Source organism: Elephantulus edwardii, unplaced genomic scaffold, assembly GCF_000299155.1.
Source record: "Elephantulus edwardii isolate Elephantulus edwardi_28Jun2011 unplaced genomic scaffold, EleEdw1.0 scaffold00444, whole genome shotgun sequence".
Lineage (NCBI taxonomy): Eukaryota > Metazoa > Chordata > Mammalia > Macroscelidea > Macroscelididae > Elephantulus > Elephantulus edwardii.
This window is the reverse complement of record NW_006400194.1, coordinates 83772-100260: the sequence shown is the minus strand read 5'-3', so window position 1 is coordinate 100260 and position 16489 is coordinate 83772. Positions and strand designations below refer to the sequence as shown.

General features: G+C 38.0%; 1 protein-coding gene across 1 annotated transcript in view; it reads left to right on the top strand.

Annotated features, from left to right (window-relative positions):
- The window catches only part of CSGALNACT2 (chondroitin sulfate N-acetylgalactosaminyltransferase 2), a 95811-nt gene that overhangs the window by 4725 nt on the left and 74597 nt on the right, over positions 1 to 16489 (top strand). The window contains exons 3-5 of the mRNA XM_006902738.1: positions 591 to 692; positions 7530 to 7708; positions 9604 to 9698. Coding sequence (XP_006902800.1) covers positions 591 to 692; positions 7530 to 7708; positions 9604 to 9698 — 376 coding nt within the window. The remainder of the gene's footprint in view (positions 1 to 590; positions 693 to 7529; positions 7709 to 9603; positions 9699 to 16489) is intronic.

The window sequence follows — 16489 nt, the reverse complement described above, 5'->3', positions numbered from 1 at the left end:
AAGGTAATATTACTTCTTAGCAAAGTGTAAAAAAAGTCATGCTTCTAAATGAGATTTATCTATTTGAATTGGCTTGAAAGGTGATTTGGTAAAGCATTTTTTTCTTTCTTGGAATTGCTTTCAAAGGCTGTATTATTCTTTTCTTTTTGGCTGTATCATTCTTAACACTAAATCGTCTCAGACATGACAAATCTTTATTCTTTGATGAAAGATACACTTCCCAGAGTTTGTCAGCCTAAGAACAAAGTAATTTTTGACCTAAAACTTGATTATTTACTTATTTATTTGATTCAGAACCGATTTAATTTAATAAGCTGGGTAGCTTGTAACTTACTTCTAAAGGCAATACCAAAGCCTAAGTTCTAAAAATGTCTTGAAGCATAGGAGTATTGTTGGTATGTTTCTGTGCTGCATCAAGGACAGCACTCATGATATAATACCTTTTTTTGCCCTACACTTCCTTTTGTATCAAGACTATGTGATGATTTTGTAAGTTGCTTACTAGTTTTCTGGTTAATGCTACATCTAATGCTTTCTGAATTAGTGGTACCTCACATATTTTCTTGAACTTTATTCTTCAATTCTGTTAGGGATGTATGTATTCAACAAGACAAGAGGATTCACCTCACAGTGGTATATTTTGGTAAAGAAGGACTGTCTGAAGTCAAGTCTATCCTAGAATCTGTCTCAAGGTTGGTAAGCCATATCTACACTTAATTCCTTGATACATATAAATTAGAAGAATGAGAATATCAGTATTCAATGGATTAATAATTTTTAATAGCTCCGGTTAGAAGTTGACTAAGCACATGTGTGATGATCATAAATTCCCGAATTAGTCTGCACCCTGAATGACTGACTATCTTCCTTTAAACTCTTTGTAGATAGCCTGGCATGAGGAGATACTCTCACTCAGTGGTCAACTCAGCTTTAATATTTATATTTTTTTTTTATTTTTATTTTCTTCCAGTAAACTTGCCCTTTTTCTAAATTTAATCCCTTTGATGCCATCTGTTAAGCCTATTTCTTGTCACATGTCTTTTTAATTTCTATTTTCCCCAGTTATTCTGTGTTATCCAGCATGTGATGTTTAGATGTACCATATATTTAAGAATCTCATCTGACTTTGCAGTAGCCAGCAATATTATTACATTTATTTCATAGCTAAAATTCATAAGATAGCTGTTCTGTAACCAAGCAATTTATATAGTACCTGATTCCTAGTAGATAAGTAGATGTTTAAATGGATGAATAAATTAGTAATTCCTTAGTACTTAATAATTCTGTAGCTTTTTAGGTTTTCTTGTTTTATGTACTATGGATCCAAAGTTATGACTGAGCTATTGAATTCAGCCTGTTCTCTTTCATACTTTTTTTCTTTTTTGCATTTCACTTTAAATAAGTACTTCCTTAAAACGTTCAGATTTTTATAAAGTATCAATACTTAGTAAAAGCAAGAACGTTACAATATAGCTCCTGAGTTTTTCTGACTACCTCAACCACAGCCTTCAGTTTTTCTTTACCTGTCTTGTTTGGCAATTCCTTTAGAGACCTTACTCTCAGAAGCTGCTCTTAAATCATCAAACACACATTCATTGAGCCCTGCCTACCATGTTCCAGGTACACTTCTCTGGAGTTCAGTTGGGGAAATTGGAAAAAAACCTAGGACTCTCAAAACACTGATGTGTATATATAAGCATAACTCATTGTCTTCTCCTTCTTCACCTAAGCATCTCCTGATAACGCTCTTTCAGGTCAGAGTGTCATGAATTCTTTGAGGATTTGAGGTCTTGTACTCACTCTTTACCATTCCTGACAGTCAGTTCCTACCTATTTTGTAGGACCTCTTCTCTGTTTCTTTTTGGCTGCTGCCACAATCTTAATGCATAGTCTCACCTCCTACCATTTCTTCTTTTACTCCTCCTCTTTTCGTTACCACTTTTAGGTCACTTACTAAGTGCCACGTTATTACCTTGATTTTTATGGAATTCATCCTTGTACTGGCCGAAACTCCTCTGTGGCCAAAAGTGTACACCTGCCTTAACCTTGCTTAAGGAAAATAGGAACATTCGCTTCCAAAGCTAAAGATATTATTGCAATCGATTTTTGGAAGAATACCCAAAGAGGTTTGACATCTCCCAGACTAGATACAGGCTTGAATACCATCGGAATTCTTGTCAGTTTCTTATCTGTTAATTTTCTGCTTGTTGATCTTACCCTAATACTGCAGATTGGCATCCTTCACATGGTGAGGGATGTGACTTTTTTTTTTTTTGAGGGATTTGACTTTTGACAACTCTGGACTTAGAGTTTCTTAATTTTTCCATAAGAGAGGAAAGAGTTTTCTCTCACCTCTGTTGTTGCTGTTGTGTGTATCGAGTTGCTTGCAACTCATAGCAACTCTGTGTATAGTAGCTCTGAACCTTGATCTGTCCTGTGCCCACATTACCCCAGTCACTGAGTCAACCCATCTCATCAAGGATCTTCCTCTCTTGCACTGTCCCTCCACCCTCCCAACCATGATGTGCCCAAAGTATGTAAGATGAAACTTCAGAATTCTTGCCTCCAAGGATGAGCCTGGTTTTACCCTTTCTAGGAAGAACTTGTTTGTTCTCTTAGCATTCCATGATATATTCAGTATTCTTCTCCAGCACCTTAGCCCAAAGGCATCAATTCTTCTATCATCTCTAGTCATTTTCCCAGCTTTCTGAAAAATCCCAGGAAAGGGCCTACCCTGGAGCCACTCACTTTGGACAGGAAGGGTGAGGATATTGGCTTGAGTCTGGTTCCTGCTCTTAGGAAATGACCATGATTGGGATGGGTGTAAAGTGAGGAATAATCTTGATGCTGGGAATGTGATGATGGGTGTGTTTGTGTGTGGGGGGCGGGGAGAGAGATAGAAAGAATAGCAAACCAGAGTACAACTTTGGGTCTGTCCCACCAGAATTTAAAAATCATCTCAAGAATGGTTTGGAGATACTGACCACTAATTGTTGAAGATTAGATGAGTTGTGGGATGGCATCAACAATATCACTAATGAAGAGAGCAGAGATTGTTACAAAAACAGAGGAGAAAGAAAAGTTCAAACAGACATCAAAAGAGACTAGTAATTGCACGAGAGCATTGGGAAGCTGAAATAAGGGGTGCAAATGAAAATGCATGAGAGCATCAGGATGCTGAAGACAGAGAGTCAGAAGACTTCAAAGGGCAGCTCAAAAAGGCAACGCAAAGTATTATAATGCAGTGTGAAAACAGCTAGAGTTGGGAAAAAAAGAGGAAGAACTGGCATTTCTCAAGCTGAAAGACTGAAAAACAAATTCAAGCCCTCAGTTGCAATACTAAGAGACACTATGGGAAAAATCTTGAATGATCCAGAAAGCATCAAAGAAGATGGAAAGAATAGTCACTGTAAAAAAAAAAAAAAAAGATTGACAAAAAAAAAATTGACTAAAAAAGAATTGATCAACGCCGAAAAAATTCACGAAGTAGCTTATGATAAAGAGCCGTGATGATAAGAGAAAAAGTTGAAGCTGCATTTGAACATTTCCTGGCACAGGCTAGTGAGGCAGTTTGGAAGACAGCTACCAGGTCAGTGTATTGGCAAAAAAATGCACATTTGTTCCCATTCCCAAGAAAGGTGATACAACAGAATGTGGAAATTATCAAGCAATATCATTAATACTGATGCAAGCAAAACATTACTGAAAATCATCCCAAAACAGCTAGTACAGTATAATGGCAGACAACTGCCAGAGTTCAGGCTGGGTTTAAAAGAGGCTGTGGCAGTAAGGATATCATTGCTGATGTCATATGATCCCAGCTGAATGCAGAGAATACTAGAACTATAGCTGTTTATGTTTTATTGATTATTCAAAGGCATTTGACTGTTGTAGATCATAACTATAGTGAACACTGAGAAAAATGGGAATTCCAAAACACTTAAACTAAGCCTATACCTGGACCAAGAAGCTGTTATCTGAACAGATGGAGTACTGCATAGCTTAAAATTAAGAAATGTAAATATCAGGGTTGTATCTTTTCTCCATACCTATTCAGTCTGTATACTGACCACATAATTCGAGAAGCTGTGGTTTATTAAGAAGAGAGTGGCATCAGAATTGGAGAGGACCAGTATTAATGCAGATGACAGTCTTGCTTGCTGAAAGTGAAAAGGACTTGAAACTCTTATTGCAGAGGGTAAGTCTACATACAGCCTTCAATATAGATTACATCTCAATATCAAGAAAACAAAATTCCTCACCACTGGGTCAATGCACAGCATCATGATAGGTGGAGAAAAGATTGAAATTGTTGATTTCATCTTACTTGTATCCACAGTCAACACCCTTAGGACCAGCAATTAGGAAATCTGGAGTCTTACAGCATTGTGCAAGTCTGTTGTCAGGGACCTCTCCAAAGTCCTGAAGAGCAGTGATGTCAGTTTAAAGGAAAAGGCATGCCTGATTTAAGCCATGGTCTTTTTAATCACCTCCTGAGAAAATTAGTGCCTTTTGAGTTGTGGTATTGGAAAAGAGTATTGACTATCCCATAGACTGCCAAAAGAACAAACAGGTATGCCATGGAGAAAGTGCAGCCAGTGTGCTCCTTGGAGGCAAGGATGGCAGTGCTTCATCTCACGTATTAGGGGCATGTTGCTAGGAAAGGCTATGCCTTGGAAAGGGACATCATACTTGGAAAGGTAAAGGGTAAGCAAAAGAGACGAAGACCCTCAACAGGATGAATTAATACAGTGTTTGCAGCAATGGGCTTGAGTGTGTCCCTTAGGACAGATCTGTTGTTTATAGGGTCTCAGAGTCATAGTTGATGGCACTTAACGATAGTATCAACAAAAGAAGTGGGAGACAAGTTGTGTGCACTCAGAGTATTTGGTGTCTGCTCCATACACTATTTGAGCCTTTGCTCTGAGCTTCAAACTGGTTTGGCCTCTGAATGGACCTAAATTTTTTTAATGTGAGTAAACTGAGTGATAACTGGAATTGGGGAGAAAAATTACACAAGAATTAAATTGTGCTAGACTTACGCTTTATTAAAGTTCCTGCTGGAAATGTAATCCTCCTCTTAGAAAACAAGGGCAGCATGTGCCTTGCTTAGCAGCCAGCTCTCCTGATGGATATGATGGGAATCAGTGACGCCCAGCTTAAAGATGGTGACTGATAGCACTGTTTTAGATGTGCGTCACTCTCCATAGCCCTGGCAGTAATCCAGTGTCAGACATCGGTTCCTAAAAGTCTCCTATACCTCCTCAAAGTCACCCATTCCTAGGCTTCAAACTCTAATTTATCTGTTCCTCATCACTCAATTTTTAAACCTGTGGTTTATTCCAGTGGCACTTAGTCAGCCATTACTGGACTACTTTGAAACCTTGCTTTTTACTCTCCCTTTACCCTTTCAAATCTATTGTAAGGCTAGCCTTTTCTGTCCAGCTTTGTCCTGAGAGTCTCCACCCTGAGTAACCTGATACTCTGCTCACCCATCTCCCTTCAACATCAGTGGCTCTGGAGGATGGCCTGAATATTTGCATTTCTAACACATTCCCAGAAGATGACAATGATACTCATGCAAAGGCATTTTACTGTCTGGATCATGGCAAATTGTGGGTAACCTTCAGAAAAATGGGACCCCCAGAATGGTTAGTTGTGCTCATGAGAAACCTATACTTTGATCAGGAAGCAGAAGAACAGAGCAGGGAAACACTGCATGGTTCAGGATCAGAAAATGTGTGCATCAGGTATGTATCTTCATACATTTTCAATTTCTATGCAAAACAGATAATTCAGGAGGCTGGACTTTATGAGGAGGAATGTGGCATCAGGATTGGAGGAAGACTCATCAACCACCTGCATTATGCAGATGATATGACCTTGCTTTTTGAAACTGAGAAGGACATGAGGGATTTACTGTGGAAGGTCAAAGACTAGTCTTCAATATGGATTGAAGCTCAACATCAAGAAGACAAAGAGTCTCACCACTGGGCCAGTTGACAGCTTCGTGATAGGTGGGGAAGAGATTGAGATTGTTAACAACTTCAGCTTGCTTGATTCCATACTCAACACTCTTGGTACCAGCAGTCAAATTGTCAAATTGCATTGGAAAAGTCTGCTGTCAGGGAACCCTCTAGAGTACTGAAGAGCAATGATGTCAGTATGGAGACTATGTTGTGCCTGATCCTTTGCAGTTACTTGCTATGCATCAAAGAGCTGGACAGTAACTAAAGATGACAGAAGAAGGATTGATGCCTTTGAGTTGTGGTGCTGGAGAAGAGTTTTGCACATACCATGGACTGCAAGGAAAACAAGCAGATCTGTCCCAGAGAGGGTGAAACGAAGTTGCTCCCTGAAGGCAAGGATTTTTAAGCTCCAACTGACATACTTGGGGCATGTGGCCAGGAGGGATGAGTCCTTGGAGAGGGGCATCATGCTCAGAGGGGTAAAGGGACAGCACAAGAGAAGACCCTGGATGAGATGGATTGACTCAGTGACTGGAGAAATGGGATTAGGTTGGAGACAATGAGATTGGCTCAGAATAAATCAGAGTTCAGAGCTTAAGTACATAGAGTCACTATGAGTTACTTGAAACTCGATGGCACAAAGCAACAACAACCCTAGCAGAAAAACCTTAATGACACCTTTTTGCCTTTTAAGATATTGATCAAATTCTTGACCCTCTCATGGAAGGTGATTTCAGTTTGATCTCCTTTACAGTATTTCTACCTTTGCTTCATTCCTAGTCAGAATTATATGATCCCTTTCTCAAGGACACTTTTCTGCTTTCTCTTTGCCTTTTAGAATGGACCAACTTTTACACTCAACCACTAGATTCAAAACAGAACTCAAGTTCCACTTCTCCCATCTTGTCAGACTGAGTACTTCAAACAAAAATGATCTTTTTTTCTCTGCCTGTTACTCATTTATTCCGTAAATACTTAATCCATAAGGGGGTACTATATCAGAAGAAATGAAAAAAACAAAATTCCTGCTCTTGTGAAACTTAACATTCCCGTATAGGGAGACATTCAAACAAGGGTGTAATCTATCTGATAGGGAGAAAAATAAAGCTAAGTAAAGCCAGAGAGAATTAAAAATGAGTCTGATGCTGCATCACACATAACAGGGAGAATCCATCTCACTTGGAGGCATAAGTGTAGATTCTTCACTAACCAACTGGATGGCAGGGTTTTTTCTTATTTTCAGAGTAGATTTTTAAGATCTCAAGGGACAGTGCTCACTCCTTAACACTTTTAAACTCACAGTACCAGTAGCAGCGGGGGAGGAACAGAGAAAAGTTAACAATACTAGCATGTTAACCTCACATATGGACGGCTAGTGACTATCTGTCCCTGGATGTGATTATACATGTGAAGCTTGTGATTTCCTTTCCATATAATGAATGCAAAACCAACATAATAAAAGTAATTGAAGTGTGAAACCTATTTTGTAAATTGAAGGAAAGATATATTATGAAAATTGAAGTGGGACTTAATCATTTGTTGTATGTGCTTTCCTCATAGTGAGTCTAATTTTCATAATTACACCATTATCTCATTGAATGAAGAATTTAATCGTGGACGAGGACTAAATGTGGGTGCCCGAGCTTGGGACAAGGGAGAGGTCTTGATGTTTTTCTGTGATGTTGATATATATTTCTCAGCCGAATTCCTTAACAGCTGCCGGTTAAATGCTGAACCAGGTGCGTAAAACATTGGTAGATAAGCTGAGTTTAGAATTTAGAAAAGTTTCAGCTGTCCTATACTTTGAGTCAAACCGTTTTGCAGGAAAAGAAGTTTTCATTAAAACCTAGTTTTGTGTTTCCTTCTTACCCCTACATTATATTAATCTAACTGGGATATTAGATAGAAAATTAAAACTTGCCACATCATGTTCCTATTTCTTCTTCTCTTGGGACTAAGTTCTAATGGCTTTAACACCAAAGAGCAAAAAGTCTGAAAATTTTCAAGCAAGGTATTGTACAAGTCATTGGGTGAACTGACTAAATGGCTTAGAAATATGTGCAGGTCAAAAGTATCCAACTCTGGAATCAAAGTACAGAGACACATATGGAAGAAGGTAGAAACATGTGCTGCTTGATCAGGAATGCAAAATGGGGTAATTTACAATATTTTATTCTCTGTGGTAGATTTTTCTCAGTGTATAAGCAAATAGCCTTTTTAGAAATCAGATTTTATCTTACAGGTGAAAAGGAAGTTTTCTATATTAAAGAATCTCATAGTAATTTATTTTAGTAAATTATTTGTATCATGCAAATGATTACCTTTTTATGAGGCAGTTTTATTGGGAGATAGTTGCCCAGAATTCTGGAGAACCTACTAAGCTTACTTTTATCAAAATTCAGAATGTGAAAGTTGAAGAAGATAGAACATTTCTTCTACACTGAGCAAACACCTAACATTCAGAAATAAAATAGGCTTTCCTGTGAGGAACTGAATTCTCTGTCCCTTAAGTGGGTTTTAAGGAAAGTGAGCTGAGCATCTGTAGCAAGGAAGGTTGCTCAGCCCTTCCACAGTGCTTTCCAGTTTAGCAGATACTTTATATGAACACGTTTAATTGAGGCTAGTCATAAACAGGATTTCTTTGCAGAGTGGTAGGTGGAGGGTGAAGCTTTCAAACCCCTTTATGCTGTTACTTTGAATATTAACAGTAAGGGCTCCTGTAGGAGATGACTATTTGGGGAATTTTTAACCTTAACTCCCTTAGGATTCCATTTTCCCCAAAACCTTGTTTAAAAATTTGTCTGCAGTTCTGTGCTTTAATTATTTACTGCATATCTATTTATTGTATAAAATTCTTTGGTTTACTGTTTTTACAACTTTTTGAAGGGTGTATTTACCAGAAGTTTCTAGATTTCTTGGCAATTATGAGAGGCTAACAATTGATTAGGGGAGCTATGATGGTTAGTGGTAGGGAGTTGAGCTGTGAACCAAAGGGCATGTGTTTTGAATCTACTAGCTGCTCCACAGGAGAGACATTGGCAGTCTCCTCTTGTGAGATTTACTTCCTCTGAAAATCTGCTGGAGGTCAGCTATGATGTGATGGAACATAGCAACCACCATCATTTGTTAAAGAGCTCTGATTGCGTGGAGTGTTCCATGTTGAGCTGCTGAGAGGTGGGAAGTCTACCAGCCACTCTGCAAGAGAAAATGGGCAATCTCCTTCCATAGAAACTTACAGCCTCCAAAACCTAATGGAAGATTGCCATGAGATGGAATCTGTTCTGTGACACAAAAGGGAGCCATCCTTTACTGCTAATTAGATGAAATAAAGAGTAACAAATAGCTTACCTAATGAATAATTGAGAGTATGTCTTCATACATCAGTCCAAAATTAAAGGGCATGCTTTAATCTAATTAATTGCTGTTTGTTTTTTCAAAGGTACAGTTTTGTGAGTTGACCCACTAATAGGTCAAAGTCTTCAGCATATTTATCAAAGAAACGTATTTCTTGGTAACCTGAATGTTGATAGGTTATAAGTTTAAATTGTCATGGATCATAGGAAGAACTAGTAAATTCTTAATAATGTTTTCACTAAAGATCAGTCCTTCATTTTATAATTATTTTCATTTATAGGTAAGAAGGTGTTTTACCCAGTGGTGTTCAGTCTCTACAATCCTGCTATTGTTTATGCCAATCAGGATGGGCCACCACCTGTGGAACAGCAACTGGTAAGATTTGTACCTTTTGACTATGAAAAGTTAACAAAGTTTTTCCTAACTTCTCTTTCATTTGTTATATAAGTAGAAGAGAAAAAAATGCATTAATAAATGATCGTATGTCCATAGCTCTTCTTCCCTGTGAAATAATTTCATGATTACTATTTCAGAATTAAGTCTCCTTCTGGATTCTGAGGCACAAAGAGAGACTTCATATAATTGTATAGTTATTTTTAGTAATATTACAAATAAAATTTATTTTGAGTCCTAGTAAAAATAACTTGGGCTTAGTTTTAAAGACCTATTAACTGTACATTGAACTATTCTAATAAAAAGAATAAATTACATGGGAAATTACTTAAGAAATCATAGAATAGGAATGTCATGTGTTAAAACTTGTGGTTATTACCAAAGTCATGCTTATATAAGCTTTAAAAATAAGTAATTTAAAAAATAACAGCTTATATTAAAAAGTTGCAAAGATACCAAGAACTTAGTATTCACCCAATTTCCCCAAATGTTAACATCTTCCATAACCATTATGTTGTTATAGAAACATTATATTACGTACCGTTGAGTTAGAACTGACAAAAGCAATCTAGAAGTTCACTGCAGTCCTAATACAGATACTAATTCTGTTCTCCAGCGAGATAGAAAAGGCAATTTTCAATGAAACAATCTGAATGAAACAACAGCCCAAATAAACAGAGCACTACTGAAAAAGAAAAAGGGGGTAGGAGACATCACACTCCTGATCTCAAATCCCACTCTTCGTTGTTGTTGTTATGTGCCATTGAGTCAACTCCAATTCATAGCAACCCTATGTAAAACCCCTCTGAATCCTGTTCTTTCATGAGCCAATTTGATCATCTCTCACACCCCCATTAACACAATGAGCCAATCCATCTCATCTAAGGAATTCCTCTCTTGCGCTGTCCCTCCATCCTTTGAAACATAATGTCCCTTTCCAAAGACTGGTCCCTCCTGGCAACATGCCTAAAGTTTATCAGACAAAGCTTCAAAATCCTTGCCTCCAAGGAGTAAGCTGGTTTCACCCTCTCCAGGACAAACCTGTTTGTTTCTTAGCAGTCCAGGGTGTATACATCCCTGAGCACCACAACTCAAAGGCATTGATTCTTCTTTCATCATTAGTCATTGTCCAGCTCTCTGATACATAGCAAGTAATTGTGAAGACCATGACCTAGATCAAGTGCAACTTCATCTGCAGACTGACATCATTGCTCTTCAGTTCTCAGGAGAGGTCTCTGGCAGCAAATTTTCCCAATGCAATTCATCTTTTGATTTCCTGGCTACTAGTTCCAAGGATATTGAATGTGGAATCAAGCAAGCTGAAGCTATAAACAAACTCAATCTCTTCACCATCTATCATGGTCCATATTTATGCCCATTACAAAAAGAGGTAACCTGACAGTGTGTGGAAATTATATCAAACAATACTATTAATACATCGTGCAAGAAAGGTCCTGCTTTGAAAATTATCCAAAAACAACTGGAACAGTGCCAGATGTGCTGGCTGGGTTTAGAAGAGGCCATGACAGTAGGCACATTATAGCCAGTGTTAGATGGTTCTTAGCTGAAAGCAGAAAGTACCAGAGGAATGCTTATCTGTGTTTCATAGACTGTGCAAAGGCACTTGACTGTACAGATCACAACAAACTGTGGCTAACTCAGAGAAGAATAAGAATTTTATAACACTTGATTGTGCTTATCAAAACCTACACTTGGACCAGGAGGCAGTCATCAGAACAGAGCAAGGAAACACTGCAAGGCTCAAAATGGGGGAGGGTGTACATCAGTGATGTGTCTTATCTTCATACCTTTTCAATCTATATTCAGAGCAGATCATGTAGGTTGCTGGGCTCTATGAGAAGGAATGTGGCATCTGGATTGGAGGAAGAATCATCAACAATATGCATTATGCAGATGACACAACCTTGCTTGACAAAAACTGAGGAGGACCTGAGACATTTGCTGCAGAAGGTCAAGGACTGCAGCTTTAAATATGGGTTGAAACTCAACATCAAAAAAACATAGATTCTCACCACTGGGCCAATTGGTTTATCCTACTAGACAACCATAGTAATCAAGCCAGCCTGGTACTGATACAGTGAAAGACACATAGATAAATGAAATAGATTGGAGAATCCAGAAATCAACTCAGCTATGATCATTCAATCTTTGACAAGGAGATTAAATCAGTTTAGTGGGGAAATGACAGCTTCTTTACCTAAAGGTGCTGGAAAAATTTGGAAAACCATCTGATCTGCAGGAAACTCAAGCAAGATCCACCTCACACCATGCACAAAAACCAACGTGGATCAGGGAGCTAGGAGTAAAACCAAAGACTTTAACGTTTATCAGAGAAAAACAAAAGAAAAAAAAACCCTCTTGAATCCCTAGTTTACAGCCATGAACAGACTTCAAAGCATAATAATAATAATAATAATAATAATAAACAAAAAAACCCCACAACACACATAAAACTAGGAGAGGATGAAGTAGATTAGTTATTTTTGTTGTTGTTAGGTGCCATCGAGACTGACATCATTGGTTTAAACTCTGTCCTATACTGTGCCAACCTCACAATCTCTGACCCTTTCGAGTCCAGTCTTGCTACAGTCACTATATCTCCACCTGGTCAAGGGTATTCCTCTCTTTTGCCGTGCCCTCACCTTTCCAAGCATGATGGCCTTCCCCAAGGAATAGCCTCTCCTAAGAACAAGTCCACAACATATGAGATGAAACATCATCATCAGTCTTGCCTCCAAGTAGCATTCTGGCTATACCTTCTCTAAGACTTATCTGTTTGTTCTTTTGGCATTCCACGGGATATCCACTACTGTTCTCCAACAGTTCAAAGGCATCAACTCTTCTTCTCTCATCCTTATTCATTGTCCAGCTCTTTGCAGCATAGCAAGTAATTGAAAAGACCATGGCCTGAATCAGGTGCACCTTAGTCCTCAAACTACATCATTGCCCTCAGTAATTTAGAGAGATCCCTGACTATAGACTTTACAGTCAGTGTGTCTCTCTATCTCCTGAACAATGTAATGATAGACATTTTGTACAATGGTACCAAATATATTGATTGTGGATCGAATAAGATGAAGTCATTGACAGTTTCAATCTTTTCTCTATCTATTATGACTCATTGTGCTTACCAGTTCAGTGGCAAGTATTTTTCTTTCATTGGGATTGAGATGCAATCCATATTGAAGCCTGTATTCTTAAGATTCTGTTTTGTTTGATCTTCTGCATCAAGTGTTTCAGGTACTCCTCAAATTTAGCAAGCAGGGTTTTGTGTTATGTACCAACAATGAAAGCCAAAGGAAAAAAAAATTAAGATTTTTGTCAATTTTTTATCTGTAATTGAATTGCAAATAGGCAGTCACAATGTTTTAATGATAATTGGTGACTGGATGCAAAAGTTGGAAAATAAATGACTGGACCGTCTAAAAATCAAATCCCTGTGAACATATAAAAACTTCTCCAACCAGATAAAAAGGGAATCCAAAGACTGAGGGTAAAATTTGGCATTGACATATCTGATAAGGGACTGATTTCTAAAATTTATAAAGTACCTAAGCATCTCAACAAGAAAAAGGCAAACAACTAATCACAAAATGGACACAAGATATGAACAGAAACTTCACAAAATAAGATTCCTATAATTAACAAACAGATGAAGAAATGCCCAGATCCATAGCTATTAGAGAGATGCAAATCAAAACAACAGTGTGATATGATATCATCTCACCCCAGCAGCAGTAGCAAAGGTCAGCAGAGAAGTGAACAACAAATTTTGGTGATTATGTGCATAGTTTGGAACTCTCATTCCCTGCTGGTGGGAATATAAAATGACACAACCACTGTGGAAGGCCATCTGGTGCTTTCTCAAAAAGTTGGAAATACAATTACTATTTGACCCTACTATCCTACCACTCAGCAGCATAGCAAAGTGATTGAAAATACTATGGCCTGAATAATTCCTCAAACTGACATCACTGTTCCTCAATAATTTGGAGATGTCCCTGACTGCAGATATTCCCAGTGCAATATTTCTCTTGATCTTCTGACTACTGGTACCAAGTATATTGATTGTGAATCCAAGTAAGATGAAGTCATTGACCGTGGTCAGTCTCTTCTCAAATCAGTCATGATCTTTCCTGTCAGGCAGGTGGTGAAGTTTTTCGTTTTCTTGACATTGACATTTCGTTTTCTTGACATCTATAATGAAGGCTGTATTCTTTGATCTTCTGTAGTAAGCTCTTTAAGTCCTTCATGTTTTTAGCAAACAAGGTTGTATCATCTGCATAACGAATGTCATTGATGAATCTTTCTCTAATCCTGCTGACACAGTCTTCTTCATAGAGCCCAGTTTCTCAAATAATTTACTCAACATACAAATTAAATAGGTATGGTGAAAGGATACAGCCCTGACACAGAACATTCCTTGTTTTAAACCATATAGTGTTCCCTTTTTGTATTCATACAACAGCCTCTACTTCAAGATGTAAGTGTCATATGAGCACAATTACGTGTTCTGGTGTTCTCTTTCTTATCAGTGTTAGCCATAATTTTTTGTAATCCACACAGTCAAATGCCTTTGCCTAGTCAATTATGAACAAAAAGGCATTCTTCAGATACTCTTTGCTGTCAACCAGTGTCTATCTAAATTCAGCAGTGATATCCCTGGTGCTACAGCCTCTTCTAAATCCAGTTTATTAAGAGACAAGAGAGTAGCAGAATGTATTAAAACAAACAAAAAAAAGCAAAACAAAACAAAAACCCCAAAAAACTCACAAAGCCTATCAATATGTTGCCTATAAGAGACACATCTAAGAAATGAGGAAAAAGATAGACTAAAATTCAAAGCCTGGGGAAAAATATACCAGGCAAATGGGGGGCATGCACGTGCACACACACACCGACACACACACAAAAGCAAGAATGGCAATGCTGAGCTCTGACTAAGTAGAAATAGATTAATAAATAAAATAGACTTCAAGATGAAAACTTGTAAGGGAGGACACTGTATAGTAGTTAAAGGCACAATAGATCACGAAGACATTACCTTGGTCAACATCTGCACACCAAGTGATCAACCTGCAAAATACTTAAAACAACAGTTGATAGACTTGAAAAAAGAAATGGGCAGCACCACAGTAGTTGTTATTATGTACCTTAATGTTGCCTGTGACCCATAGTGATACTATTTCTAGCAGCTCTGAACCCTACCCTGTTCTGAGTCAGTCTTACTAATTCCGACACAATAACTCCCATTACCCCAGTCGCTGTATCAATCCATCTCATCCAGGGTCAGAAACGTTAATACACCACTTTCACCAAAAGATAGAACAACTCAAAAGAAACTTAATAAAGATGCAGGAGATCTAAACTATATAATTGGCCAACAGGGTAATGTGCTCAACCAGAAGTTAGTTTACTTTCTTCTCAAGTGCACATGGTACATTCTCCAAAATTGATCACATACTAGGACACAAAGGAAGCCTCAACAAATTCAAAAGCATTGAAATAACAAAAAGTAATTTTTCAAAATCCTGGCAGATGGTGGAGCAGAGAAATAAGTGAGTAAAGATACATGTGCCAAGGGCAGGGACAACACTGATACGAATGGTTAACTCCATAATAAGGGGGTATATCTTTCACTTTTCTGTAAAACGCTAGTCTGTCTGATACTACTCTAAATCTGAATATTCAGATTAAGACAGACTAGGAAGAAGGATTGGCCATCCACTTCTGAAATAGCAGGCCTCCGAAAACCCTATGTACAACAAAACACATGTAGATAACAGAAAGGGCAACTGAGGTTGAGCTTTCAGGTATGGAAATACAAAAGAAGAGGAACGGTTTTAAGCAGACACTAGTGATTGGGACATGAAATGTGAGAACCATGAATGTAGGAAAATTAGATATTGTTAAGGAAGAAATGGAACGCATAAATATTGACATACTAGGCATTGGGGAGATGAGATGGACTGGCATGAGTCATTTTGAGTTAGATGATCATATGATATATTACTCTGGAGACGAAAAGGTGAGGAAAAATGGAGTTGCTTTCATAGTTAAGAAAGCCATTGCTAGATCCATCTTTAAGTAAAATATTGTGAGTGACAGGATAATATCCATACGCATATAAGGAAGTCCAGTGAATACCACTATCATTCAGATATATGCACCAACAACCAGAGCCAAGGAAGAGGAAATAGAAGATTTTTACCAACTTTTACAGTCGGAGATCGATCGAACATGCAATCAAGATGCGTTGATAATAATGGGTGACTGGAATGCAAAAGTTGGGAACAGAGAAGAAGATTCAGTAGTTGGAAAACATGGACTCAGTTACAGAAATGGAGCTAGAGAGAGGATGATCGAATTTTGCACAGTCAATGACTTATTAATTGCAAATATGTTTTTTAAGAGACATAAGCACAGGTTATATACATGGATTTCACCTGATGGTATGCAGGAATCAGATCGATTACATCGGCAGAAAGAACTGCTGGAGAAGCTCAATATCAGCTGTGAAAACTAGGCCAGGAGCTGATTGTGGAACAGACCACGAACTAGAGTATATGCAAGTTCAAGCTGAAGCTGAGGAAAATTAAACCAAGTCCACGGGAACCAAAATATGACTTTGAGTCTATCTTACCTGAATTTCAGGACCATCTCAGGAACAGGTTTGAGGCCTTGAACACTAATGAGTGAAGACCAGATGAGTTGTGGGAGGATATCAAGGGTATCATCCAGGAAGAGTACAA